This window comes from Furipterus horrens, unplaced genomic scaffold, assembly GCF_987537825.1.
Source record: "Furipterus horrens unplaced genomic scaffold, mFurHor1.1.pri manual_scaffold_10, whole genome shotgun sequence".
NCBI classification, from domain to species: Eukaryota; Metazoa; Chordata; class Mammalia; order Chiroptera; family Furipteridae; genus Furipterus; species Furipterus horrens.
In genome coordinates, this window is record NW_028327180.1 from 54,021,109 (window position 1) to 54,048,935 (window position 27,827).

Here is a 27,827-nt window from a genome sequence, read left to right on the forward strand (position 1 = left end):
AAGGGAGTCGGAAAGGTTAATAAGGGACTGGGAATGGTTTATAAGTATGTGGGAAGGGTTTATAAAGCCTTAAAATATATATAAATACTAAAATAACTGTAAGGTTCCTACTTCGCAGACTTTCACCTATCGCGGGGGCGGGGGTGGTCTAGAATATAATACCCGCGATAAGTGAGGGAATACTGTATGGTATTTTCAATAACTTGCTACTGCCTCAATGTTTCTTTAATTACATGGGAACAAAGGACAATTGGGAGAGAAGGATGCTCTTTAGAGGGTCTCAAAATTGGTTGGTCTATCCATTTTTGCTTAATAGTGCACTTGATATTCCAATTTTGTAAGCTTCTAAGATGCTTATGCAACCTTTATTTTAAAATCTATTACTGTATTTTAATTAGAAATACTGCTTTTTATCATTTTGAATTTTTTTCTATAAATTTTTATACAAATAATAACGGAATCTAATCACATTAAAGGATTCTAGGATTTGCCTTTCAGACAAGAAATTGAGTTTAATTTTTTAACATATTCCTATTTATTATATCTACAGAAGGTCAAGAAAATCATAAAGTTATGACCTTTGTAAATATGAGGAAGAGAAAGAGGGTGACCTTTGGAGAGGATCTGAGCCCGGAAGTATTTGATGAGTCTCTGCCAGCAAACACCCCGCTGCGGAAAGGAGGGACCCCTGTCCGCAGAGAGGACTTAAGTAGAATCAGTCCTGTGCTGCGTGAGCAGTCACCAGTTCCTGAACAGTTGCCTCAACCGGATTTTGATGACAAGGGGGAAGATCTCGTAAGTGCGGAAAATGTGGAACAAAGTTGTATATATTTTAATCAGACCTCACTTATTTTACACAAGCAGTAGTTATGCTTTGAAATTATGAAATGGGCTAAATGATGTGTCATGGTATATATAAATTAATGCATTTTTCTAGGTAAGTTATTACCAGTTTTCTTGAATTAAAAACAATATAAATAAAGAAAATTAAAAAAACAATATAAAGGTAAACTGTGACACATGAACTGTAAAATGTACAATAGTCCCCCCCTCGTCCACGGTTTCAGTTACCCACGGACAACTAGTCTAAAAATATTAAACAGAAAATTCTAGAAATAAGAAATCCATAGGTTTTAAATTGCATGCCATTCGGAAGTATCTCACTTCATCTCATGACAAAGCATTTTGTCATTTCACGTCATCACAAGAAGAGGGGTGAGTACAGTACAGTAAGGTGTTTTGAGAGAGATCACATTTATGTAACATTTATTGCAGTGTCTTGTTATAATTGTTCTGTTTTATTACTTGTTATTATTGTTAATCTTTTGCTGTGCCTAATTGATAAGTTAAACTTTAACATAGTACATACAGGGTCTGGTATTGTCCATGGTTTTAGGCATCCAATGGCAGGGGGGTGGGGGGCCTTTGAACTTATGGCCCTGAGGACAAGAGGACCTACTATACTCAGATTTCAGAGGTGTTAAAATGTGAAAGAGCAGCAGACTTAGAATTGATACACTATAAATACAAACTTTTTCCCCTGAGGTGAATTTGTACAGGTGGAATTACTGGATTAAAGAATATGAAGTATTTGATGAATATTGCTAAATTTCCTCCAGAACATATATACAAAGTTGAACTTAATGCAATATAAATGGTATTCTTTTGCCATACCTTTGTAAATCCTGGATATTAACCATACTTATTTAAAACAGATTAATAAAAGAAAGAGGTGACTTGAAAATTTTCAGTTATTAGTGAAATTTGAACATTTTTCGTATGTTTATAGGTCACTTGAATTCCTTGTCTTGAGAACTGCCTGTTAATCTTTCTTACCCATTGTTTATACTGAGCCCATGATTCACTCTCTCTCTTGTTGTTACACTTGGAAATGGAATATTCTGCTTTTGGCTGGGATGGAATAAGAGGGACCTAATTGTACTCTTATGAAAAACAAGTAAAAAACTAGAGAAAATACATGAAAGAGTTGTTCTCAGATGTTTAACTGAAGGCAGCATAGCATGGTAACCCTGAGAGGAGAGTAGCAAATGAGGTGAGCTGCTGAGAGGCCCAGCTTACTGCCTGCACTGAGTCTCTAGACTGCAGCACAGGCAGGGGGTGTCACAGTGGAGCCTGGAGGTCTCAGGATCTGAGAAGATGGACTTGGGGTCTGGAAAGGCAAAGGAGGCTGGAGTTCACAGAGCAAAGTACCAGAGGAAAGAGCTGCACAGAGAGCGCTAGAGATATGCCAAGGGTCCCACTTAAGTCTTTTCTGTTGCATGCTGGTCTACACATGCTTGTGAGTCAACTGCCCAGGGCCAGGGAAAGAACTGCCCCAGTGGAGCAGAGGGAGCAATGCCCCAAGGTCACACACAAGGGCAGGAACAGTGTTCCCACCACCCTGGACAGAAACACCCCATAATTCAACAGGGTGTTGGCTGCTCAGGAGAGTGTGGCTTCATTAGTGGAGCAGAGTGAGACTTAAAATCTAGTGGAACTTAAAAGTGAGCTATGAAAAGACCCAACTTGTATTCAAGTACTTACCGTATTTTTCGCACTATAAGACTCACCTGACCATAAGACACACCTAGGTTTAGAGGAGGAAAACAAGAAAAAAAATAGTCTGAACCAAATGGTGTACTAAAATGTTTAATAAAGTATAACAAAATAATATTTCAACCATGTAAAGTCAACAACAGTCAACAGTGGTATTAAGAACCATCATCACTGTCGTTAACAAATGAGGAGAAACTTTAAGGTTCAAGTACTCTTCTAGTTTTCTGGGAACCCCAAGAACTCATCATCGCTAGTGTCAGAATTTATGAAACTCATTTTCTCACAATCACTGATATCACTTTCTTCGCTATCTTCATACTGACCAGACACCCTGAGATTCAGCAATAAAGTAGGACATTTAAGCATCCCTAGGCGTTTCGCATGGGCCCACCAATTCCTCTTCTAACAGCTGTCGCCACCACTGACAGGTCAGGTAATACACATCACGGTCTGTGATGCAATATTTGCTCCATAAGATGCACAGACAATTTCCCCCCACTTTTGAGGGGGGAAAAGTGCGTATTATAGAGCAAAAAATACAGTACTGCATTGAAGAGCAAAGCTCAAGAATAGCATAACAAAACTATGCAGTACAAAATGATAGATTTGAAATCTGACATTTGATTAAAAATCAGTAGATGTGTAGAAAAAGATGCCCCATAACAAGGAGAAAAGAGTCATGAACTTGAAGATGTAGCAATGGAAGTTATTCTCAGTGAAACAGTAAAAGAGGCTAAACTAGATGGAGCAGACAATCGGTGAGCTTGGACAACTTCAGGCAGCACAGTATGTGTGTAGAGACCCCAAAGGAGAGGAGAGACCCAATGGAACAGAAAAAAAGTATTTGAAAAATAATGGCTTAAAAGTTTCCCAATGTTATAAAATTATAACCACATAGATTCTAACAGTCAATGAATTTGCAGCATTCGAAACATGAAGAAAAGTACACTAAGACACATAATTGTTTAAAATCACTGATAAAGGGCCTAAAATAGCTAGGAAAGCAGACAGGCGACATGACGAGGAACAAGCAGAAGACTGTGCAGCAACAGCTTCTAACAGTGTACCCAGGAAAAAGTCCTGTCAACCTAGAAATGTATATCCAGTGAAACTTATCTTTCATCAAAGCAAAGGTGAGACCTGGAACAATTAATCACTATAGCAGGTTAGCGCTGGAAGAAATGTTAAAGGAAGTCCTTTAGTCAAAAGGAAAGTAGTTCCAGATGGAAATCTGTATGTAACAGGAATAAAGAACACTGTAAATGCTAAACATGTGGGGAAAGGTAACAGACTGCTTCCTCTTCTTAATCTGTGGAAGATAATCATTCAAAATAAGCGTAACAACAATATGTTGTTTGGTTTGTAACCCATGTAAATAAAATATAAAATAAAAATAACATGACATAGCCCTGGCTGGTGTGGGTCAGTGGATTGAGCATTGGCCTGCAAACCAAAGGGTTGCTGGTTCGATTCCCAGTCAGGGCATATGCTTGGGTTGTGGGCCAAGTCCCTAGTTGGGGGAGTGCAAGAGGCAACTACACATTGATGTTTCTCTCCCTTTCTTCCTCCCTTCCCCTCTCTCTGAAAATAAATAAAATCTTTAAAAAAAAATACTTAAAAAATAAAATAATGTGGCATAAAGGCTGGGAGGAGTTCTTAGGCTATACACAAGGTTGTGTAAGTTACAGATGCATGCTATAAACCTCAAACCACTTTAAAAGGGCAGCACGAATGTGGAATGCAACTAAAGCAGTGCTTAGAGAAAAATTTTTAAAAATTAAAGACTTATTTCAAAATTTAAGAGATGTCTCAAAATAATCTCAGAGGGGAGAGGGGATGGGGTTAAAGGTGGAAAGAGGGGAAAGGTCTGGTTGAGGAACAAGCATAAATGACCCATGGACGTGGACAACAGGGTGGGGATTGACTGGGAGCTGGTATGGGCAGGGTAGGTGAGAGCAATGGGAAAATTGAGACAACTGTAATAAAACAACAAAAAATAAAAAATGTCAAATTAATCTCATTTCCCACTTTAAGAAAGTAGAAAAAAATAAAATAAAGCAAAGTAAGCAGAGGAAAGGGAGTAATAAAGATAAATACAGAAATCACTGGGATGGAAAATTAAAAAAATTATTGAAATCAAAAGATTGTGCTTTAAATAAATAATGTTAGTAAACTTCTAATCAGACTTTTCAAGAAAAAAGACTACTCAAATTACCAGTAAAGAATGTAAGAGGTAACTATATACTAGCACAGTAAAAGAATAAGGGAATATTATGAACAACTTTATGCCAATAATTTGAACAACTTAGATGAACTAGACACATTTCTTGAAAGACACAAACTACCAAATTTCACTCAAGAAGAAATAAATAACCTCATTAACTAATCAACTAAAGAAATTTAAGTTGTAGTTAAGCCTTCTCACAAAAAATACCCTGCATGTTTAGATGATTTTACTAATGAATTCTACCAAACATTTAAGGAAAATGTAATTTTAATTCTATATACACTCTTCCAAACAAATTGAGGAGGTGGAAGTACCTCCCAGTTATTAATGTCAGCATTATGGGAAACCATAATCAGATTGACATTACAAGAAAACTACAGTCCAATATCCTCATGGACATAAGAATATATACACACACACACACACACACACACACACAAAGAATACATCATGACCAAGTGAGATTTAACTTAGAGATGCAAAGATGGTTTAATATTTTAAAAACAATTTGTATAATTCACCATTTTAATAGACTAAGTCTGAAAAACCATATGTTCATCTCAGTAGATGTAGAAGTATTTGACAATATCCAGGATTGATTTCTGGTAAAAACTGAGCAAACTAGTGAAAAAAGAAAGTTTCTTCAAGCTGACGAATCTTATCTATGAAAAATCAAAGTTACCATTATAATGGCAATTATGTGGGAAATAAAAGATTTGACATCTGTGTTTATATTGTTATTTTACCCTGAAGTTCCCCTGAATAATTTGTAATGTTATGTTGTGTTTATTAATGGATTATCTTATTTACTTTTATAGGTTTTGTAAGTTACCAAAAAGTAACTTTAGTGGATTGTTATGGCTACTTTCACTTTGTTTGTTTTGGTGGATTGTAGTTAGTAAACATGGTTTCAGGATAATTGGTAAATATTATCAAATATATTCTATTTTTATATCCAAGATCTTTTGTTTTGCTTTGACTTTTTCCTTTTCAACCATTTATTGCTTTTTTTCTATATTTATGCTTATTACGATTTTACTTACAAAAATAAATCCATATTACTTTCTTTGGAGCACATAATGTACCTGTCCACTGAATTTAAGGACATCTAATTTCTATTTTTTTTAGGAAAACATAGAACCTCTTCAGGTATCATTTGCTGTTGCGAGTTCTCTTACTATGTCTTCAATCTCTGAGACTCTTTCAGGTAATAACTTTTGTTTATTTTATAGTCATAAATATCATTTGCAATATCTGTGTATGAAACTTAATTTCCTTATTTTCTTTTTTAAAAATATTTTGTTGTTATTCTATTAGGTTTGTCCCAATTTTTCCCCCTTTACCTTCCTCCACACAGCCCTTATTTTCTTTTTAAAATGTTATTGCAACAATGCATACTTGGTTTAATAGACCAGATAGTATAGAAAGCTTATAAGAAGTCTCTTATCCATTCATTTCCATTTTGGGTCTCGCACTTTATCGTTACCCACATTTAACTTCCTTAGAAGGAAGCTCCTTTCCCAGTTAGCACAGTTGCAGTGATATGGATGGTAAGGGTCATTCTTAAATATCCAAAATTGTTCATTGACATTACCATGGCATCTTCAGCACACATGTGCTTTCCAAAGTTTCTGGCTTTTTTATGATCATAACAAGGCAGCAAACATTGCTGCACTTGCCTGAGAAACCAGAACTTGGCTGGCAAGCCTGTCACGGGACAATCACTTTGGATAGGAGCCATTATTCTTGTCTTTCCCTGGTTGAAATCTTTGAATGGCTTTTTGTTGGCTGGAGGACACAGACCGAGCTCATTAGCACAGAATCAGAGACATGCACTGTCAAAGTGGAGCCCAATTGGAAGCGTTAGTCTGTCACATTCCAAAGCATATGCTCTTAACACATGTATACTGCCTTTCCTTTATATCATGAAAAATAAATTAAAATTTTTCTGAACTTTGTGAAAGTATTTTCATGTTCATCTTAATGCCCTTTATTGCAATTGCATTGTACAAAATGTAGCTTGGAATAAATAGACATAAATGAAAATATGGGTATTATGTGATTTAATCTGTTATCTTAGCAAGGTAACATGTTATATAGTCTCCATGGAAAGCGGCGAAAGTTTCTAATTATACGGTAAACTTAAAGTTTTAATATTTTTGAATCTCAAACTGTATTCCTCCTGGTAATAATTATGCTTAGATATGACAAGGTAGTAAAAGCAAAGATGGGTATTCAGAAGAGTGGGCATTGAATATGAAAGATGGCAGAGCTTCCAACCACCTACCTTAATTTTGCTTGTGTCTTGCTCTTCAGACGCTGATACCTTGAGCTCTTCAAATAGCCATGAGAAAATACCCTCATGTAAAGATGGTAGAAGAACGCGGGCCTCTAACAGAAGAAGCGTAAGTGTTGGCATTTGGCACAATGTATTTTTAAATCTTGCAGTAGATTTCTTTGTTTTTCATGCTCAGATATTTATGGCCAAAATCTTGGCTGGGACAGTGTTTTTAAGAGCTAATACCTTATTCTACCTATCATGTAACCCATGGTAATGATGTTTTCCTACTTTGGTTTTATTTAATTTAGAAGAAAAAGCCAGTGAAACAAGAAGCTTTCAAGTTTGTGTTAATGTGAAAGATAATCTGTTTGAAAAGCTTGTTTGAGATCCATGTGGTTTTATAAATTTTGTACAAAGTAGGGAGGAGTAGCATGTAATTAGCAGAGTCAGAAAAGGGCATAAATATGGTCTTTTTATAATCTGTATCTTGTTTTGTGTTATTTTTTAACAGCATTTCAGTTATTTTCAGTATGAATGTAATTTTCACTGAATGCATACCTTTTGCTATTTTATTAGATAAAATTGGATTTTTTTCTATAACATCATAATGCATAAACATATAAGTACAGTATTATAGGGTTTTTAACTGCTATTTGGATGATAAATCCAGAATTCAAATTCAAATTCAGATAATCTAATAGTTCTTTTTCTTTCCCCCTAGATCAGTGGTTCTCAACCTTCCTAATGCTGCAACCCTTTAATACACTTCCTCATGTTGTGGTGACCCCCAACCATAAAATCATTTTCGTTGCTACTTCATAACTGTAATTTTGCTACTGTTATGTATCGTAATATAAATATCTAGTATGCAGGATATATTTTCATTGTTACAAATTGAACATAATTAAAGCATAGTAATTAATCACAAAAACAATATGTAATTATATATGTTTTCCGATGATTTTAGGCAACCCCTGTGAAAGGGTCGTTCGACCCCCAAAGGGGTCACGACCCACAGGTTGAGAACCGCTGCTCTAGCCCAACAGCAGTTAGGTGCTAACTCGTAAGTGCTTAATAAATATTTTGATGAGTAAATAAATCAGCCAATTCTTTCTTTTTTTTTTTTAAGAGATTATTTAAGGGGAAGGGAGGGAGAAAAAGAGGGAGAGAAACATCAGTGTGTGGTTGCCTCTCGTGTGCCCCCAACAGGGGACCTGGCCCGCAACTCAGGCATGTGCCCTGACTGGGAATTGAACTGGTGACCCTTCGGTTCACAGGCCAGTGCTCAGTCCACTGAGCCACACCAGCCAGGGCAAATCAGCCAATTCTTTAGTTTTTTTTTCCCCCTTCAAAATAATTTGGCAGAGTACATATGCTTCTGAGTCTATGCTTGATAGATCAGAAATTAGTAATTACTATTTCCCCTACTTGAGGTTAAATTGGTTAAAATACATCTAATGGAATTTGTGGATTTAGAGGAAATGGGATATAAGAACAGTAGAAGCAACATGGGAAAGAAAATAAATGTGAGAGACCATACATTAAAACGTAACTGCCTGCATTGTATGGTATTCCTACTTTAAATTTTCTTTATAGCAATTGATCAGTTTTGCAGAAGAGAGTGTTTGCAGCTTACTTAACACGGAAGCTCAGCCTGGCAAAGAAAACAAAGTTAAGAGGAGGAAATCTCAAGAAAGCAAGCGCACAGACAGAGTACCTCCCAGAAAGAATCCGGTGAGTGTGTGTCTAAAGATATTACAGAGTTAAAGTGCTGCATTTCTTTGTTGTGTGGTTAGGGAAACATGGAAACAGCTTGTTTTTGGTTAACATTAGACCAAGAGTGTTAAATCATCTTACCATGGAAGAGAAAGGGCCATTAGAGATGGTATACTATCATAATTACCCCTGGGCCATTTTTGCATCTTTTATTGTGTTATTTAGGTATATCCAGCACAGTAAATCATTGGCACTCACATGTTAAAATTCTTATGTTTGAATTGAATGTAACGGCACCCTATTTGGGAACTCCTCTCACCATCTGCCACTGTTTGACCTGGCTTCTGCCAGAGGCTGGGTCTCTTCCCCACATTTAAGAAAGAATTTAGAAACCACCTCTCAGTCGGTGTGTCAAGGCCTATCCCAGCTCCAATGACTTCATCGTCTCTATGAATAACCAATCCCAGCCCCCAGTGAGTGGTCCTGTCCCATCCCCAGCACCCCTTTCCCTGAACTGGACCTTCCTCTTGATGCCCACAGCTGTTAACAGCCATGCCCTGCCCCCTTTACCAATGTGCCTTTGTATGTCCCGCCTTTCGAGCCCGCCTTCTGTCCATCAGCACTCGCACCCCCCTTGCTCCTGTCCCTCTGTTGGTGCTAATCACCTCTGGGCCGCTCTCTTTACTCCCCAGCTTTCAGGTGTTTCTTCATTTCCCGTTTCCTTGCTTATCCTAAACCACGTGAGCTGTTGTCAGCCACTCTCGTTAGTCTCAGTTCTTCATCCCTTTCATTCGACTTCCACTATGGACTAGTCTAACCACGACCCCTCCTGTCTGGCACAGCTACTGGAGAGATAGGTGCTCCATGTGGTAGCTGACATGGGGTCACATTCGCCACTTCACTTTAACTATTTTTCCGAGGTACTCAGTGACTTAGTGACTGAAGTCCAGAGCCTCGTGTGAGGTCGCGTTCTCACTCATCACCCAGCAGCATCTGCCATCACTGAGAATGCTCCTTCACAGTCTGTTGAAGGTTTCTTTTCCTCCACCCATCCTTAGGTGTTCGTATTACCCAGAGTTCTACTCTTTGCGCTTCCAAATCGTGTATTTTCTGGGTGATTCCATATGCAGCATGGCTGGTAACTCCCAAATCTTTCTGATCTAGGAACATTGGGTTCAACTGCCTACTAGGGACTTCTTCTTAAACCATCCTACAAACACCTAAAAATCAGCATTTCAAAACCAACATTTTCACTTCAACACACACCCACCCAAAATAGTCAGTAAACTTATTTCTGCTTGCTAAACAAAAACCGCTGCCTCTCTTGGTACATTCACTCCCAAGTCAACAAAACCAGATGAATCTGAATGTTTTCCTGGCTCAGTCCCTTTTTCATGTCATGTATTTCTTTGAAAGATCCCTTTGCTGAAAAAAATATGCATAAGTTTGGAAATACACATTCATCCTAAATTATTGCATTAGAAATTGGTTTCTCTCCTACTCTTTATAAAACTCTATTACAAAGAATGTACACCTGCTTTTTCACAAGAAATCAATAGCCAGGAAGTAAAGGAAGGGTTGAGCATTAAGTTCTGCTCCAAACCCTCCCAGGACCGCACTGCATCAAAATATTGATGTGATACAAGGGGTAGGCTTAGAATAGCACTGAGGAGGGGTATTAAGCAACAGATGACAGCCATCAATGAGTTTTTGGAAGACAAAGCAGATGGAAGCATGTTGACAGATACAAGGTGGAAAGATTTGCAGCCCAGAATGTGCTAGGAGGGAGCTAGAGAGGTGCTGGGAGCCAGCCTGTCTGCTGAAATCCCAAGAGATAGGCCCGGTATTGGCAGGTACAGTGGGTAGTGAGAGTGAGAAGGGGTGGTGAAGAGCGGATTAATTGAAGTCCTGGATGTGAAACAGTTTGCACCAGTTGTCACCCCTCCCACTACTCCCACCCTGAAGCGCAGAGCAGATGTTATTATCTAGGTTAAAGCCTTCATCTGGCATTTGGAAAATCCCACAATCTCAAACAGACAGCTCTTGCCCTAAAGCAAAGCCTGCAATTGACTCCCCTTTCTCCTGTCCCACACAGAGTTTCCGGCAGAATTACCATGCAGGAGAGCAGAGGAAACTCATACCCATATCTAATCTTTTTTTAGGTAGGAGTCAAACAACTGAGTAGAACCATGAACATGAAAGACCAATATTAAAAAGTTGAAAAACTGACCTCAGAGAGCAATATTATTCAGCAAATGGAAAGAAATGTTATAAAATAAATAAATATTCTGATCTCAAATTTAAGAAAGCATAAAACTAAAATGGGTATGCTATGAAAAAGAAGCCGAGAAAAAGCATTTGCAGAAATATAAACTTTAGTATTTGGATTAGAGAATAAAATTAAGGAATGTCTCCTGGAAGGTAGAGCAAAAGGGAGACAGACTAGTGGCGAGATGGAAGACTGGGCTAGGAAACTTCATGGGAATCTCAGGACAAGAAAGCAGCATGGAAGATATTGTCAGAATAAAACAAAAGGATTTCTCAGAACTGAAGAAAGGAATTGAACAGTAAGAAGAAGGAGAAAAGTGGACTTTCCCTACCAGAAAACAGTAATCAGAGTGGTATCAGGACATTTAAAGTTCTGAAAAAAATTTAATTACAGCCCAAAATTCTGAACTCAGCCTAATTTCATTAAGTGTGTAAGAAAGAAGACGTTCAAACATTTTGAGGACTTTGCAGGTTTTTCTGTGGTCTTGCCGGGGGTGCTGCTCAGGCAGAATGCAGTAGGCTGGAGCAGTCAGGACTTGGTGGATCTGCTGATCGATCCAGGAGAGGAGCGAGCAGAACCTCTGGTGACCAATGTGCATGCGCCGGAGCGACCGACCAGGTCTGTGCAAGAAAAGGGGTGCTCCCAGGACAAGGTCTCAGGGGGAAGGCAGAAAGGCCTGTGATTGAGAAAATGGAAGGTGTGCCATAGAAGGAAAAGAAACATAGTTCTATATCCTTTCAAATAGAAGTCTGTGTACAAAAGTTTTGAAGCAGAGTGTTCCAAGCAATGAGGAAGTGTGAGAAAAAGTGTATTTGAAAATGCTTATGCAGGCCTGATAACGTCAGTGCTATTGTTTTCAACTGAGGGCGGAGCCTTAACAACTCAATCTAGGTGTAGCTAAGAGCGAGCAGAAAGGAAGGGGTTGAGGGAGTTAACACTAATGGCGCAGGGTAAGAGCGCAGACTCTGGAGCCAGGTAGACCAGGGTCTGAACCCTCTGCTTCCTGACCCTGGTGTGGTGTGCAGGAGTCTTGATCCCTCTATTGGTCTTAAAATGGAGGTATCACTGGTACTTATTTAATAAGCTTATGGGGAATAATAAATGAGTTAACACATGTGAAACGCTTAGAACAATACCTGGCCATACAGTATAAACCTCCACTCATCCCAGCCATGAAAGTAAAAGCTATTGCTCACTCAAAAGAAACCTTCCTCTTCCCTGATAGTTTTGGCTCATTGGTTACCTTTGAGCTAACAATTGTATTTCTTTGCACCAATTTTTAAAATATATCTTGAACCCCTAATTTGTAAGATGATAATAATAGTAGCAGCCATAGTGCTTACTATGGCATGCTTGAAGTGTTCTACGAGAATAAATCTTACACACAGACACCTAAAAAATGGTAACTGGTAAACTGTGTGAGGTGATGGATGTGTTTATGAATTTTATTTTAATAATCATTTTATAATATATGTGTACTAATCATCATGTACACCTAGAATTGTGTTGTACAACCTAAATATATATAGTTTTTGTCAATCACCTCAATAAAGCTGGAAATTTTTTGAAAGTAAATAACATTGCTAACTTGGAAGTAGCTTTAGAATTCATAAGATTGAATTTCTTTATAACCCAGAAATGGAGAAGGTTTCCAAAATATGACTCAAAACCCAGAAACTAAATTGAAGACTGGTAAATTTCATACCATCTGACCCAAACAACATGGAGCATGCATGGGGAAAAGAACTATAAGGAAATTTAAAAGACAAAGGAGAAACATGGGAAAAATATCTTTAATTCATATCAAACACAAAGGATTAAGATCACTAATATTAAAAAAGCTTCTAAATTGAGTAAAAAATGAACAACTAGAGAAAAATATCCAAGAGATATTTTTAAAAGTTCACAAAATTGAAATGAAAATGGCCCTTAAACATGAAAAAAAATGTTCACAGTTGCTCATAATAATAAGAAAACTATGTTGAGATGCCATTTCTTACCATTTTAGATTAGGAAAAAATCCAAAAGTTGGAGGTGTGCCCTTTTGGTGAGAGGCTAAGGGTTAACAGACACACACATACATTTTCTGGTGCGCAAAGCTCTGTGGAGGGCAGTTTGGCAACATCAAGTCAAATTAAATATTCATTTACCTCTTGACCCAGCAATTCCCTTTCTAAGAATTCATCACAAAGATCCAATGACAAAAAAGACAAAAAGGCATTGTAGAGAGTTAGTTATTGCGGCACTCTTGGTAATGCCGGAGACTGAAAGCAAACCAAATGTTTATCAGTGTGAGACTGTAGAATAAACCAGGGTGTGCTCACAAAGTGAGTATTTTGTAGCTCCAGAAAGTAGTGAACAGAAATTCCAAATACTGCTATGGAATGATGCCAGGAAATATTTACTGTTAGTGAATAAAGCAAGCTGTAAAATGATGGGTCTAGTCAGCTACCTGCTAGGGATGAACTGTGTTCCCCAAGAATTCTTATGTTGAAGCTCTAACCCCCACTCCCTGGCAATGTGACTGTATTTGGAGGTAGGGCTCTTAAAGAGGTAATTAAGTAAACAGGAAGCCCATAGAATGGTTCCTGATCCAGTCTAGCTGGTGTCCTTCCAAGGGGGGAGGGGAAGGGGTGAAGGAGGGAGATAAATGGTAATGAGAAAAAAGACAATAAAAATTTAAAAAATAAATATCCAGAGATTTTACATAGGCAAAAAACAAACAAACATAAAAGGAGACAGTGGGGCACAGAGACAGGTAGAAGCCCATGTGCACGGGCGGCAGGAGGGCAACCCCCTGTGCGCCAGTGACAGGCCTCAGAGGAGCCCCACTCTGCCCACACCTGGGTCTTGGACTTTCAGCTTTCAGGCTTGCGAGAAAACAATATTGTTTAAGCCACTCAGTCTGTGGTATTCTGTTACGGCACTTAATTCGGCCACCTAATATGTGCCCTTTTTACCTAAAAAAGGAAACATTAAAAAATAATATAAGTACATATATACACAAACGCATAAAATCTTCTAATTAATAAGTGGGAAAATAAGGCAAAGACCAATAACAAGTGTCCCCTCCAGGGAGGGACACCAGGAGGGAATGGGAAGGAATGAAAGCTAGACTTCCTGCAGTGTTTTACCTTCTGACATTGAACAGTGCAAATGTTTTTATGTAACTATCAAACACTATTAAATCAAATTTAGGAAAAAGAACAGTCCCTAAAAATTATAAACAAAATGAAATAAATTATCTTAGCTGTATATCAACTTGATGGCTTAACCTCAGAAAGAATTTTTCAAGCTTAGAAATTTGAAAAATCCCAGTGAGGTATATCCTAAGGACAAGAATAACTGCCAAGAAGGGGGTTATCACTCATCTGGACAGGGGAACTAAATCTAGAATAAAGAAAATAAGAAAATGAGCAGTTTTCTAAAATTGTCATTAGGAATGAAGACTTGTCTTTATGAGACGAAAAACAATTTAAAAATCAAATTCAGAACCTTGCTAGACAAAATTTGTGAAATATCAGTAAGAACTCATGTGTTTTCCTTTGAAATAGTTTTCTCACTATATATATGTGTGTGTGTGTATATATACACACACATATATATATATATATATACATATGTTTGGGGTGTTTTTTCCTTCTGTTGGTAGAGATTAGAAGTGAGCCTCTAGTCCCTTGATTGCTATTTCTACATATGTTTCCAGGGCTCCTTAGTGAAATGTACTCTCAGCTTCACAGCAGAAGTAGGAAAGGAGCTTGGGTCTGGCCTAGTGCGCGAGCAAGGAAGGTTAAGAAGCTGCTGGGGCCCTGCTGGAGGACACAACCATCGAGAAGGGGCTGTCCCTGGCCAAAGGTGGGGCAGTGCGATTGTTGGAAATCATGATTGTAACAGTGCAACACAAACATCAAATATGAAACAAAGCTTAAGTTCATAATTAAAAATAACAAAACTTGAAAGCCACCTTAGCTATCTGGGATATCAACTACTTTTTCTATAAATTAGAAAGTAAAGTTTGAGCTCTAGTTCAGTTAAATAATTGATGAGGAATTTCCGCTAACAAGTAAAAGTGACATGTTCATGAAAGCGGTGGAATGTTAGGAAGAAGGTGGCAGGGAAGCACAGTGGATGGCTCAGGCTGAACACGGCCTACAGGGCCTAATGCCACAGGAGAGGGGGTCTCCTGAGGCTGTGAGGAAGTACACAACATCCGTGAAATACTCTTCCCGAAAATACCTGTGTGTATATCTCAATGCTGAATGTAATCAAGTCTAGATCTAACGACCAGTTTATGGGAGGTACAGGGGATGGAGGGAGAGAAAGACCTTCGTCAGCCTGAGCTAATTAGTTTGGCTAATTCTATGGGAGAGATGCCCCAGTTTACTTCCCAAATGGCAAGTGGGGAAAATGAAGAAATCATAGGTTTTTAAAGAGACATATCAACCAAATGCAGTGTGTGGAGACCTGATGGGGGTCCTGATTTGAATAATTCTAAAAAAAGGTTTATGGACCAGCTGGAGGACTTTGACTTCTGATTGTGCCGGTGACCTCTCACAGCACTGGCACAGCATCATGGAGTACAGTGTCAACAGACGCTCCGGGTACCGGACGCTGCTGCCCCAAAGCTCTCTCCTGTGTCCTTTGGAAGAATGTTACTCAAATGGAATCACACACTACGTAACCTTTTTCGCAGCTGGCTTTTTCACTCAGCAGGATTCGCTGGAAATTTGTCCAGGTTTTTGTGTGTATCAGGTAATTCAGTTTTATTGCTAAACAGTATTTACTGTTAGAAAAAGGTAATTTTGGAATATATATGTATATACCTACATATGTATTTATATATTTGTATGTATACATATATGTATACATACATATATATGTATATATAGAAACCAAATGATTACATTGTACATATACTTCAATCTTATATGATGTTGTATGTCATTTATATCTCAATAAAGCTGAAAGAAAACTCCATTGAAAAACAGGAAAAAATCAATAAAATACAATGTCAGGTAATAAAATGTTTTATTTTCTTGTAGAAAATAGGAGCCCTTCCCTCAAAAATACTATAGAATTTTCAGATAAAATCTAATGTCTGGGATTTGTTTTAAAATAATTGGCATGGGGGGGGTTATAAATGAATCTTGATTTCTGTATGTTAGTGATTGTTGAAGACAGTTGATGAATACATAGAATTCAATATACTATTGTACTTTTTGTGTTTTTGACATTTTCCATTATAAAAGTTAAAAATATAGCAACATGACCCCCTTATTTAAATAGATGGAGCTACCTACAAAACTGAAACCAGAGCTACTAAGTAAACAGCAGGAGTAGCGAAGTATATGCTTTTCATCTTAAGCTTTCCTATACAATTTGATTAGTTGCCATGTATATAAATCTTAATTGTGCAAATAAAAGATAAGCATTTGCTATTTGCTTCTGTTGCATGACTTCTCCCACTGTCCGAGAAGAGAGAGTGGTGATTCTGGCGGAAATGGGAGTCCCTTCAGGAGTGACCCCTTCAGTCCTTTGCCGCAAGTCATGCACCAGCCTAACCATCTTCTAGACTGCATGGCCTCCCTAGGATTCCAGTCATGTGCGGTGCTATTGCTGATGCCAGCAAAGGCAAGGCTTTTGTATTGGCTTAAATTCAAATTCTGTTAAAGTTGAAGCCTTTGTAGATGAAACCTTCTCATGCATAACCCAGATAGATTTTCACAGCAGACCACGGGGACTGTCTTTTCTTTTTGGGTCCTTTACCTCTGTGGACCCATGACCATGAAAAAACAGTATTCGTCTTTGACCATGTTTAGCAAATTTATGAAGTTTAATCGTACTTCTTTTACATTTATTCATTCATTCTTTTGTTCATGTTTGTTGATGAGCCACTCACTATGTACCAGGTACTGGAGACTTTTTATATCAACAAAGATTTTCAAAATCCAGCGAAAAAGGGATTTTCCCTACATATGAATCAAACTCTTCTTGAGGTTATAAGATTGACCATAGTATATTAATTGGCCATGTAGGGCCTATGTCACACAGTGATACTAAGAGCATATGTTTTTCTTTTTGTTTTTTTATTTTTTAAGAAATTATTTATTTTTAGAGAGCGGGGAAGGGAGGGAGAAAGAGGGGGAGAGAAACTGTGTGATTGCCTCTCGCGCGCCCCCAACTGGGGACCTGGCCCACAACCCAGGCATGTGCCCTGGCTGGGAATTGAACCAGCAACCATGTGGTTCTCAGGCTGGCGCTCAATCCACTGAGCCACAGCAGCCAGGGTTAAGAGCATAAGTTTTAATGTTAAAAATATTTCCCACATATCATTCCTCAGAGTAGGGAATTTAAAAGAACAGCTAACACATGGGCCAAGCCCTGTTTTCACCATTTCACCTAAGTTAATTTATTGAATAGCAGTGCTATGTGATTTACATTTTGCAGGGGAGATAAGAATGCGGAACAGGGAAGTGAGGGAACATCCCTAAGGCTAAAGGGCAGTTAAGTGGCAGAGGCAGGACTTGGATAGGAGGCTTCTGGCACCAGAGACCAAATACTTTTCTTTTGCAACATGGAGCCAAGTTATGGTTTTCTCTCACCTTCCACCTCCATTGGCCAAGCTATCATTTCCCCATCTGTTTCATGGAAGTCAACAGAAATTCCATGGGGGGAAAATGTTTCACAGTAAAATATTCAACCCAGCATTTTCCTAATGTATATAGAGATTATTTATACCGAGGACTTCTCAGAACTTAATGTTAAATATATATTATAAACTACCAAGAGGGACATTTATCTTGTACTGTTATAAAATTATTTTTCCATTCAATGTTTTGTTTCGTTTTTACAGGCTATCTGTAGATATTTCAAGGAACATACAGTTCTGGGTCACTTCTGTACTCTGAAGATCACTCATTCTTTCACACTACTCATTTCTGTGCTGTCACTAAGTGCCTTTTCTTAAATGTGACGTCAGTCGTTGCTCCTGAATCCCCATGCAGTGAGCTCTTATTCAATGCCAACAGGGCCCTGAGTGCTTTTGTTTGTTTCATCTGCCACCCCCATGCCGGCCCACCCCCACCCACTGCTGCGCGCCCCTCCATCTGCAGGGCCCCACAGAGCGCTCTGCGAGTGCCCTTCTCTTCCCTCTGAAGGGCCATCTGCACCACTCCCGTCTGTGGCCAGAACAGTTCTCTCTTGTGTAAGAGTTCACTTAGCCGTCCCATTTCCTGGGGAGCCCTCCTCCAGCGCCTCCCGCAAGCCAGGCCATCTTCTAGCCTGTGCAGCCTGTCTCGGTCTGTGCTATTACCATTACAACTGCCGGTAGACCGTGTGCTCCCCAAGGCCACGTCCAGTGTGTTTGTATCTCACTCCTCGCAGGTCAGTCCGCTCCCAGGCCGTAGCTCTGAATGGTCGCGGGCCTGCCGTCTCCTACGGAGTCTTGTTAAAAGCATGTTCCTTACCTTGACCTGCAGCCTGGACTCTCCAATATTATCACACTGAGTGTATTTCTTTTTGTTCATGATCTATTATTTCCATACAGTGTGTCAGTTTCCCTCAAGTCTTTTCTCATATAAACCTTCTACTTAACATAGAACATTAATTCTGTTACTGAAATGGCTGTCAGAACTAGATTTAATACTGCATTCCAGATATTAAATCAGTTTTTTATTTTTATAGATACTTGTATGTTTTCTATCAGTTATTACCACCCTTTGCCCCTCAACTACTTATGCTTGTTAAAAATCCATTTTATTTTGACCGATTCATTTAAATCTTGATGGAATCCTGTCAGCCCAGGTGGCTTTGTGTTCTCTTCTGTGTGCGTGCCTCTTATTTCTTCATCCATGGCCTCCCCCGGCTTCCAGTAGTGACTCCTGGCTAATCCTGTGTCATCCTAACCGCATCTTAGTTACAGCACCTCATATCTTAATTCTGTCCAGTCTTTCCATCTACTCTGTTTTAGATTTATCCAGAGCTTATTTTGGCCAATGCAGAACATTACGCTACCATTTGTCAACTTGAGTTCTGCTTTACATTTTCTCCGGCTTCCTGTACAGTATCAGGCCCCTACCCATGATTCAGATTCCTGAAATCTGAGATGGCATAACTGGTTGTAAGTGTTTCTGAAGATATTAAAGGGTCAGGATTGTAATATATGGTGCTACATGTTCCTCACTCACCATGTTTTTAATACATTTTCTCAGGTTTTAAGAAGTTCCCGAAAGAAGAAAGCAAGAAGAAAGAAAAGTGTTGCGAAGACCCTGTATGGAGAAAGAGACATCGCATCTAAGAAGCCGCTTCTAAGTCCAATCCTGGAATTGCCCGAGGCCACCTGGACTCCCCCGCCACACCCGGGTGTCCGCCGGGCATGCGCAGGTATCCCTCTGCCCCGGTTACCTCTTCGCCCGCTCTGCTGCTATTTTCCTCTCTTTTCCCTGTTTCCCGTTCACTGTGTAAATTGCAAATAAATAAAAAGTAGCAACTTTTCATATTACCATGAGAATGTTAAGGAAGCAACAGTATAACTTTTTAGGCTCTGACGGGAGCTATGATCCTCCTCCCAGAGAATCTTAGGCACAGGATACTGCATATAATTTTGGGGGAAATAATTGTTTTCTTTCTGTTTCTTTTTCCTTTTCGAATCATTTGGTTAAAGTAAACTGAATTCTTTTTGGTGGTGTAGTTTATCATCAGAAGTGAATGAGCTGAGGCTCAGCACTCGGTGTAACTTACATGAATTAAGGACAAATTTTTAAAAAACACTTGCCCTGTGCTTCAGTAGAGTTGCCAATATGAGCATCTTCTAAAAGTGACACTTGGAAATTGAAGTTGATTACCTTGAAAGCTTTATTTAAAAGCAAACATCTTTGCTTGATATCCTAGTTAGATACCAATTGGATTAGAGTTGCATCCGGTTTGTAATGCCTGGATTTTAAATCCACTGAATCATGCCACAAATAATAAGAGTATGTGTTCGTTTGGTGGGTTAATTTTATATGGAATCATTTAAAAAATAGCTGCCTTTGCCAGTCACCGGTACGTACTGCCTGCACCCCTTCTGCAGCGTACCGTATAGGGTTCATAATAGACCCCAGGGGGACTGTGCTCCGTGCCGCTGTACACGCCGGGCTGCTGCCTGCTTCTTCGTTCTGGGAAAGCACAAAATTTAAACAAACACGGGACCACCCCAGTCACACACACGCTTCTCCAGCCCCTGCGTTCCATGTGGTTCATGTTGGGACGGGGCATGGGCCACCTCACTGCTTTTACTATGGCCTGCTGTTGCTACCCTTTGAGATTAGCTGTGCCGGCTGCCTTTTCAGGGAAACTGTTCACAGTGCACCTTCAGCGCCTGGTTCCTAGGGACCTGTTTACCTCCATTCCCTGCAAATGGCCGTCCCCTTGAGACTCGGAACTCTTATTTTCATTATATCCCCAGTTCCTAATGAGGTTTTTCTGAAGATGTTAAATGTTAGTTTATATTTTCCATCTTGTATCTTATCAGAAAACTTGTTTTTTAAAATAACCTGAAGCATTTTTTATCTATAACCAACTGTTAAAGGGTTTAAAGCAGTTCTCTCCCTCCCTTTCTCCCTCCCTTCTATTTTTTCATGTTCTGCTCTCTCTGCCTTTCTCTTCCTGCTTTTATCACTGTCCCCTGCTTTCCTTCTTTAGTATGTTAATTTCATGAACAATACATAAATGTCCATTTTTTTAAGTTATATAAAGAGCCAATGTGACCCTAAGTGGACCCTACATGTTCACCTCTAGCTTCCTATGATGTGATTTTAATCACCCAAGTCATGGACATACCTAAACACTGTGTTTCAGATTTTTGTTCAGTTTTGATTTTGTTTAGAACATTTTATATGCTCATTTGACTGGCCAATTTAAAACTTCCTTATCTGAGCTAAGGAGAGAGGCGGTATTGAACGGTATGCGCTGGGAGTTAGCCACATCAGCCTGTGTTCATTGAGGCTGTGATGTGTAACTTAAAAACCTTCATGGTGTTGCCACCTGTGATTCCTTCTACCTTCGATGCCATACAACGTGCCAGAGCACATGAATTCCTGAGGATGAATTTTAGTCAGCAATTGAGGCAGAGGGGGGGAGATTCTTAGAGTATTGGAACAAATGTGGCTCTATTGGAGAGTACAGTGCATTTTATAATAATTTTTTAACTCAGAGCATGAGATCTGAAGTCTTCAGGGAGAACCCTGTTAGCCAAGTCCTTAAATCCCCCAGAATTCCAAGTTTTCTTTCCTCTATTTCAGGAGAAATGCTACTGGAAAAGTTTCAGAAGCACAACGTTGCCCATTTTCAGTGGCTTGTTTTTAGGGAATTGAGAAATGTAGCTGCCTCATGCTAATTGACCTTGTGGTGAGAGAAGTATCTTAGAATAGAGGAAGAATTTAAGAAGCAGTCCTCATTTTCCTGGTCTGCGGTTATGTGCTTTATTAATTCATGCATTACCCACCTATCTTCTTAACCGGTGGGTTGGGAAGGAAGGACCAGAGAGAGGACAGTGACAGACCGGGCAAGTACAGTGTGATGCTTTGTAGGTCTTGTGAATTTTGTAGGTTAAAACACTATAGTGTGGTGTCTATTTGATTTGTTACACTTTATTTTTATGGCTAGTTTTTAATTAGATTCAAACTTCTTTACATGCCCATAGATGATTTCAACTCCAGTGGTGAACTTGAAGAAAGGAAGCATCCTGAAAGAAAGAATATTTTCCCTCAGAACTCAGAAGAATTCGCTAAATACGATGTGTCTGAATTCTGCAGCTCATACATAAAGAGCTCCTTGTCACTTATTAATGCCGCTTTTGATCAAGATTCAAATATAAATACTGTTGGAACCCATGCAAATAAAATGATTCCAAAAGCAGAACTTAAGTTGGAAAGTGAAAATAACCTAAAAACTGAGACCCAGACTGAAAATAGTCATATTTCTTGCGCTTCTGTGACTAAAAAACCCACTGTGTCAGATGGTCCACAATCTGATTTTCTCGGGCAGTCCCAAGATTTTTCTGCTGCTGGTCAAAATGTGGAAAATCGTCAGAGCTTTCACATTCCAGGAGATGTAAAGTGTGAGCAACAAAATAACTTAACAGTAGCTACTGAAGGAAAACTGCAGACCAAGCACTTCATGTCCGGCTCACAGAAAGAATGTGGTCATTCAGAAGATGTCTTAATTGACGGTAGGAAAGAAAAGAAAAGCCAATGTGAGGTTTTAGGAGGAAGCCGTGGAGAAAGTGGCAGTAGTGCGGGTTGTGAGGGGAAACAGAGAAGACGCTCTGTGTGTCACCTTGATGGCCCGAGCTCACACCTGGGAAACAGTGGAATGCACCGACCTTCCTGCAGCGTGGGCAGCTCTGGAGAAGTGAGTGTGGAAAATTCTGAACTGTGTAAAGACTTATCTGACTCCATAGAGCAAAGCTTTCAGAGAACAAGCAGGGAAACAAGGGTCCGACGCAGCACACGGCTGCAGAGAGATTTGGAAAATGAAGGGCTTGTGTGGATCGCACTGCCAGCTCCTTCCACTGCCTGCCCCTCCCAGCGAGCCAGGAGGAGAACAGTGCATATGCTGGACAGCACAGGACTGGAGAGTGTGTCCCCTGGGAAGAAACCTGTGTCCCGCGGACAGAAACCGGGGACCGCCTGCTCGGTATCTGATGGAAAAACCGGTGACGGCTTGGCAGCCCCTTCCTCTCGGTTACCTGGGAAAAGGAGGAGGAGCTTTTGTGCGTCTGCACTGACACGTACTGCAGACACGAAACCAAAATGCTAAACAAGAACCTTTCTCAGCCAGAAGGCAGAAAACTCCAGCGTGGTGGAAAGAATGAACCTCGTCGGAGAACTACAGCAATAAGTGACACTTTCTGCAGAACGTGCAGCAGCCCAGCCGGTGACCTCCGTGCTTAAGGGATCCTGTCACCTGGTTCCTGTTATTGTTCAACTTCAATGTTTTAAAGACTCCAAATAAAATCATTGAGTTGAACCTCCTTTTAAGTAGAAATAAGCGAATTTCTTTATCATTCAATAAGAAAACATTCTATTAAATATCCTCCCCACAAATGGTAAATGCTTTTTTATTTGTATCTTGCTAAAAAGGATTGTTTTGAGACCCAATAATATATCTTTTAAGTTTTATTTCACATTAGTACATATTTCCTAATGAAGGTTTAGAGTCTGTTGGAAAAAATCTTTTAGAATTGACTCATTACATCTGGATGAGAAAGGTTTTTTTTTTTAATTGATATAATTAATATAACTATGAAAATGGAGGTTAATACAAGGTGGAAAGCTGTTTTAAAAATGTGTTTTTATTTTTAAAATACTGCAAAAAAACTGGTTAAAAGTTTTAGCAATTAGGGTAGATGGAAATTATAAAACTTGTTTTCTCTTTCGGTTGAAGTTAAGAGAAGCTTAAAAGACTTGCTTTAGCTGTCTGAAATGAAATTTTTAATTCTTAGGTTAAAATCAAATCTCCAACATGGAATTTTGGAGAAGTCTTTCAATGACCAGAATATAGGGTGGAACCAAAATAGGTTTAAAGTCGTTTGTATAGAAAATAATAAGTAATTAATAATACAAAAATAAACTCTGAGTGTACTCACAACTGTTAACCTACCTTTGCCTATATGATGTCTGTCATAAAATGAAAATATAATTTATAAATAACTAATGTGATGAAAGCATTTTGTTCTTCAAACAAGATTCTTAAATGTTTTGTGGGATGAGAGGTGGATGATTGGTTTTTGGTGAAAATATAGCAGTTTAGTTGAAGACTCATTTCCCGGGTTATTCAAATTAGTCACAGGTAATTTGGGATTTATTTGGTAATTCGCCTTAAAAAGTTGTTTTTAAGTCCAAAAAGGTTATTCAAAGCAGCCCTAGAAAATGAGTTCACTGGCATGAAGCATGGTGGTAGGTCGCTGGCTTCTTTTTCAACCAGGCATTTTCTAGCCGTTCTAACTTGATTTCACAATGTCAAGTACATACTATCACTTGCCCCGGATTTTCCAGTTATGCCTCAGCCATATAGCGATATATCCTATTTCCTGTTGCCGTTCTGGTGATAGTAGTTTGAAAATCTGAATTGTTACATATCTGGAATTTATGAATGTGCATAAATCATCGTATCATTAAACAATTGTCTTTGGGATCCTTGAAATCATTAAACTCTCCCTCTCCATGATAGCAGAAGCCTGTTAACAAATAGAGCTCTCTATAAATAACCCTCCAGGGGAGAAAGCCCCTGCTGAGGGCCCATTTCCCCTCTGCAGATAGAGACTATTTGTTACCTTCTTGGCACCAACAGGTCTGGGACTCCTGCTGGCAAAGACTAATGTATTTTACATTAACACTCAAAGTGATCCCCAATTTCTTTGGCTAAAGGGTGGATTGTTTAAAACATTCTTTTATCTTTACACATAAATTACTTATGGTTTTAGTGGGGTTGGCAAATGTATGCCACTGAAAACCGCAAAAAAAAGAAAGGAGAACTGATTATAAAGCTTTTTGGTTTTGGAGTTTAAAAAGGAAAAGAAAACTTTCAGAAATGTAAGATGTTAGAGGGTTTTGTTTTCTGTTACGTTTTCGTATTCTTTGTTTAACATGCAGGTTATAAAATGTTGTTTTTTTCCTTTTAATTGTATTATGATCTATAATCTCAATCTCAATTGTCTTTGAATGTTTATAATTTCACGTGCTTTGTTTTATTCCTCAAAAAGTGCTGATGAGGTCAAGGGAACGTTTTGGTGTGTGATTTTTTTTTTTTCCACTTGATTTTTCAAATGTGGAATTGTTTTCATTTTCTTGTATTTACACATAAAAATACAGACACTTGACAAGTTGTGTTGGTTTCAAAATGTTTCAATGTGAATATTTTGTTATTTGTAAAGAACAAACAGGCAGTTTTCCTAAAAAGATCAGCTCTGAGAAATTAAAGCAACTTAAGCCCAGTTTTACCCTTTTTGTCTTGTTTGCATCATACAGTTTGTGAAAAGCTGATGAGTTATGTATTTGGCATGTGTGCTTGTTTTTAGTAGTTTCTCTTTACTTGTGGTTCAATCAAAAACTTGACTCCAATTCGTTTTTTCTGGCCTTACCTTTTTACGCTGTAACCATTGACATTTGGCCTTAGTTCTGAGGTTCCTCTTCTCAGCGTCCTGCTTCTGCAGTTCCCTTTTTGTCCAGGAGATGGCAGCCTGACACCTGGAGTTTCTCCTGCACCGGGCGCCTTAGAGCCAGGGCAGCTCTTGCTTCGGCCGGTACTTCCCTTTCACTCTTATGTTTACTCATTTTTATTACAAAAGTAACATGGCTATTGAAAAAAGTAGAAAACTGTACAAAATTAAAAACTGTCTTCTCGCACCCCGTGCCAGCCAGCGTCCTACAGCCATACCTTCCTCTTTGCGGCTCTCTTAAATGTAAACACTGTTAACAGCCCAGCATAGCGTCCAGCCAGACCTTCGCTGGTGCTGTCAGGCTTTTTCATTATGGCCATTCTAGTAGTTACGCGGTGCTGTCGTAGCCCCTTGTAGCTTTGATGCACATTTCCCTAACGGGCGTCTTGCTGTGTCTGTTAGCCGTCCTCACGTCCTCTCACTCGGAGTGTCAGTTCAGCTCTTGCTCATGCTTGCTTTTGTCGTTACTGTCTCGTCGTTGAGTTGAAAGAGCTCGACACCTTTATTGGATATATGTCTGCAAACATTTTTTTTCCCAGTCAGTGGCTGGTCTTTTATTTTCTTAAGAAGTAGCTTTTGAAGAGCAGATACAAGTTTTTCTGTAATCTAATTTGTTAATTTTATTCTTTAATGGTTCATGCTTTTGTGCCCTAACCAAGAAATCTGCCCCACTCAAGGGCACTAAGATTTTCTCTCATGTTTTCTTCTACAAGTTTTATAATTTTAGCTCTCAGGTATTAGATCTACATTGAGTTATTTTTTGTGTATTGCATGAGGTGAGGGTGTTTTCTTTTTTAATGGATATCATTTGTTGAAAAGATTATACATTTTTCACTGAATTACAGTGGTCTGTTTGTTGAAACCAGTTGGCCTTATTTGTATGTGTAGGTCTATTCCTGTACTTTATTCTCTTCCACTGATGTATGAGTCTGTTCATAGATCAACATCATACCAGTTTGATTGCTATAAGAAAGCTTTTTTGAAAAAACTTGACTGTGAATCTGTATTACAGTAAATGTTTAAAGTTCTTTTTATGAGGGAAGAGGCCAGCAGAAGCAAAGAATTGACCAACCAATTCTATTGGGAGCCTACAATTATACCCAGACCTGCGTTATCATTTAGGCAAAAAGTCAATAAATAATATGCAATCAAAAATATGGTAAGGAAACCAACCTCCTTAGGGTACTGATATATTCAGCCTAATCTGGTAAACTTCTTTGCTGCAGTTCATAATTTAACATTGTCACCCTGAGTCACTGTGGGATTAGTCATTGAGAAAGAACTCTCTTGTGAACATTGTACAGTTATCAGTAAGAAAATGAAGTGAGTTGAATGAAAATAAGGTTCAAAATTAAGTTTGCCAAAAAATTGAATTATCTAATCTGATTCATTTCACCTCATAAATTAAGGTTTTATTTTTAGTTTGGTTTGGTATAAAAATTGTCACACAAAAAATGTCAGAAAGTAGCCTTAGCATTTAAGAATTACTTCTTAACATGGGAAAGTTCCCCTGCACCAGCTCTTCCTAGGTAGGCAGATGGTGGATTCATTAATGTGTGTGCCAGGCATTAATTTCTAAACGTGACCACTGCCTTCAAGAGGGACAGAATTATACTGTAGGATATGATTATAAAGGAGGGCTTGGGGCCTCTCACCCTCAGGTGGCACTGACTTCAGACCAGGTAAGGTGGTTTTGTATTTTCCTGGAATAGGCGTTTCAGGGGAACGGGGATCCAAAAGGCACATTCTGTTACAAACAGCCTTTCGTGTTTACTTACTGAGACTCAGCCATGTAAGTTGGCTTCCTCTCATACACATTTTTGTTTTTAAGTATTTTTCTCAACTTCCCATTATATTCTAACCTGTGAATACATCTGGACGAAGCATGGAATCAAAACTAGAGTAGAGACTGTAGATTTCTTTAAAACCTAACAGCTCTGTCTTGTTTTAAAGAAATCTCCCCTCTTGAACGCTGAAGAATCTCTGGCTCCTGCGCTGCCAGGTCATGTAGCCTTGCTGAAGGGCTGACCCTGGCTTGGAGCCCTGGATCAAGCAAGCAGTACTAGCATGAAATTAAATTACAGTAAGTCATAGCACATATGAAAACATGGAAGCTCTTGTCTTAAATGTATTTGAATATTATTTCATAGCCTGGGCTTGACTCTCGAATGGACTAATTACAAATATGCTCTGGCTTCACCATTTCAGGTGTGTCTAATATTGTACTGACATTTTCAGTTTTATACATTCTTTGCTGCCTTTATGCTTTTTGTGAGATCATGACAGACTACAAGTAACACAATAGCTTTGGTGCAAAGTCACTACTGCTATTCTCCTGATACATACCTTTGTCCCACGTCTTCAGCCGGAGTTATACTTAGCCTCCAGTGGCCTTAATTTTAAGATTTATTAGAAAGGCTTTAAAGAATCTTAGGATATTGGGAAGCAAGGATTTTCTGGACCTGCTTCTATCTCACTTATTTGAAAAGGGAAAACACAAGTTTGCATTTTCTAAATTATCAAAGACTAGTGGAGAGCGACCTTTCTCATTTGTCTGGTTTAATTCATATTCTCTACA

At 38.9% G+C, this 27,827-nt stretch overlaps 1 protein-coding gene across 1 annotated transcript in view; it reads left to right on the top strand.

Annotated features, from left to right (window-relative positions):
* CDCA2 (cell division cycle associated 2) overlaps positions 1–23,304 on the top strand; it is a 51,328-nt gene extending 28,024 nt beyond the window's left edge. The window contains exons 9-14 of the mRNA XM_090290281.1: positions 551–795; positions 5,912–5,990; positions 7,100–7,188; positions 8,661–8,798; positions 19,260–19,431; positions 21,731–23,304. Coding sequence (XP_090146407.1) covers positions 551–795; positions 5,912–5,990; positions 7,100–7,188; positions 8,661–8,798; positions 19,260–19,431; positions 21,731–22,848 — 1,841 coding nt within the window. The 3' untranslated portion in view covers positions 22,849–23,304. The remainder of the gene's footprint in view (positions 1–550; positions 796–5,911; positions 5,991–7,099; positions 7,189–8,660; positions 8,799–19,259; positions 19,432–21,730) is intronic.
* The last annotated feature ends 4,523 nt before the right edge of the window (positions 23,305–27,827 follow it).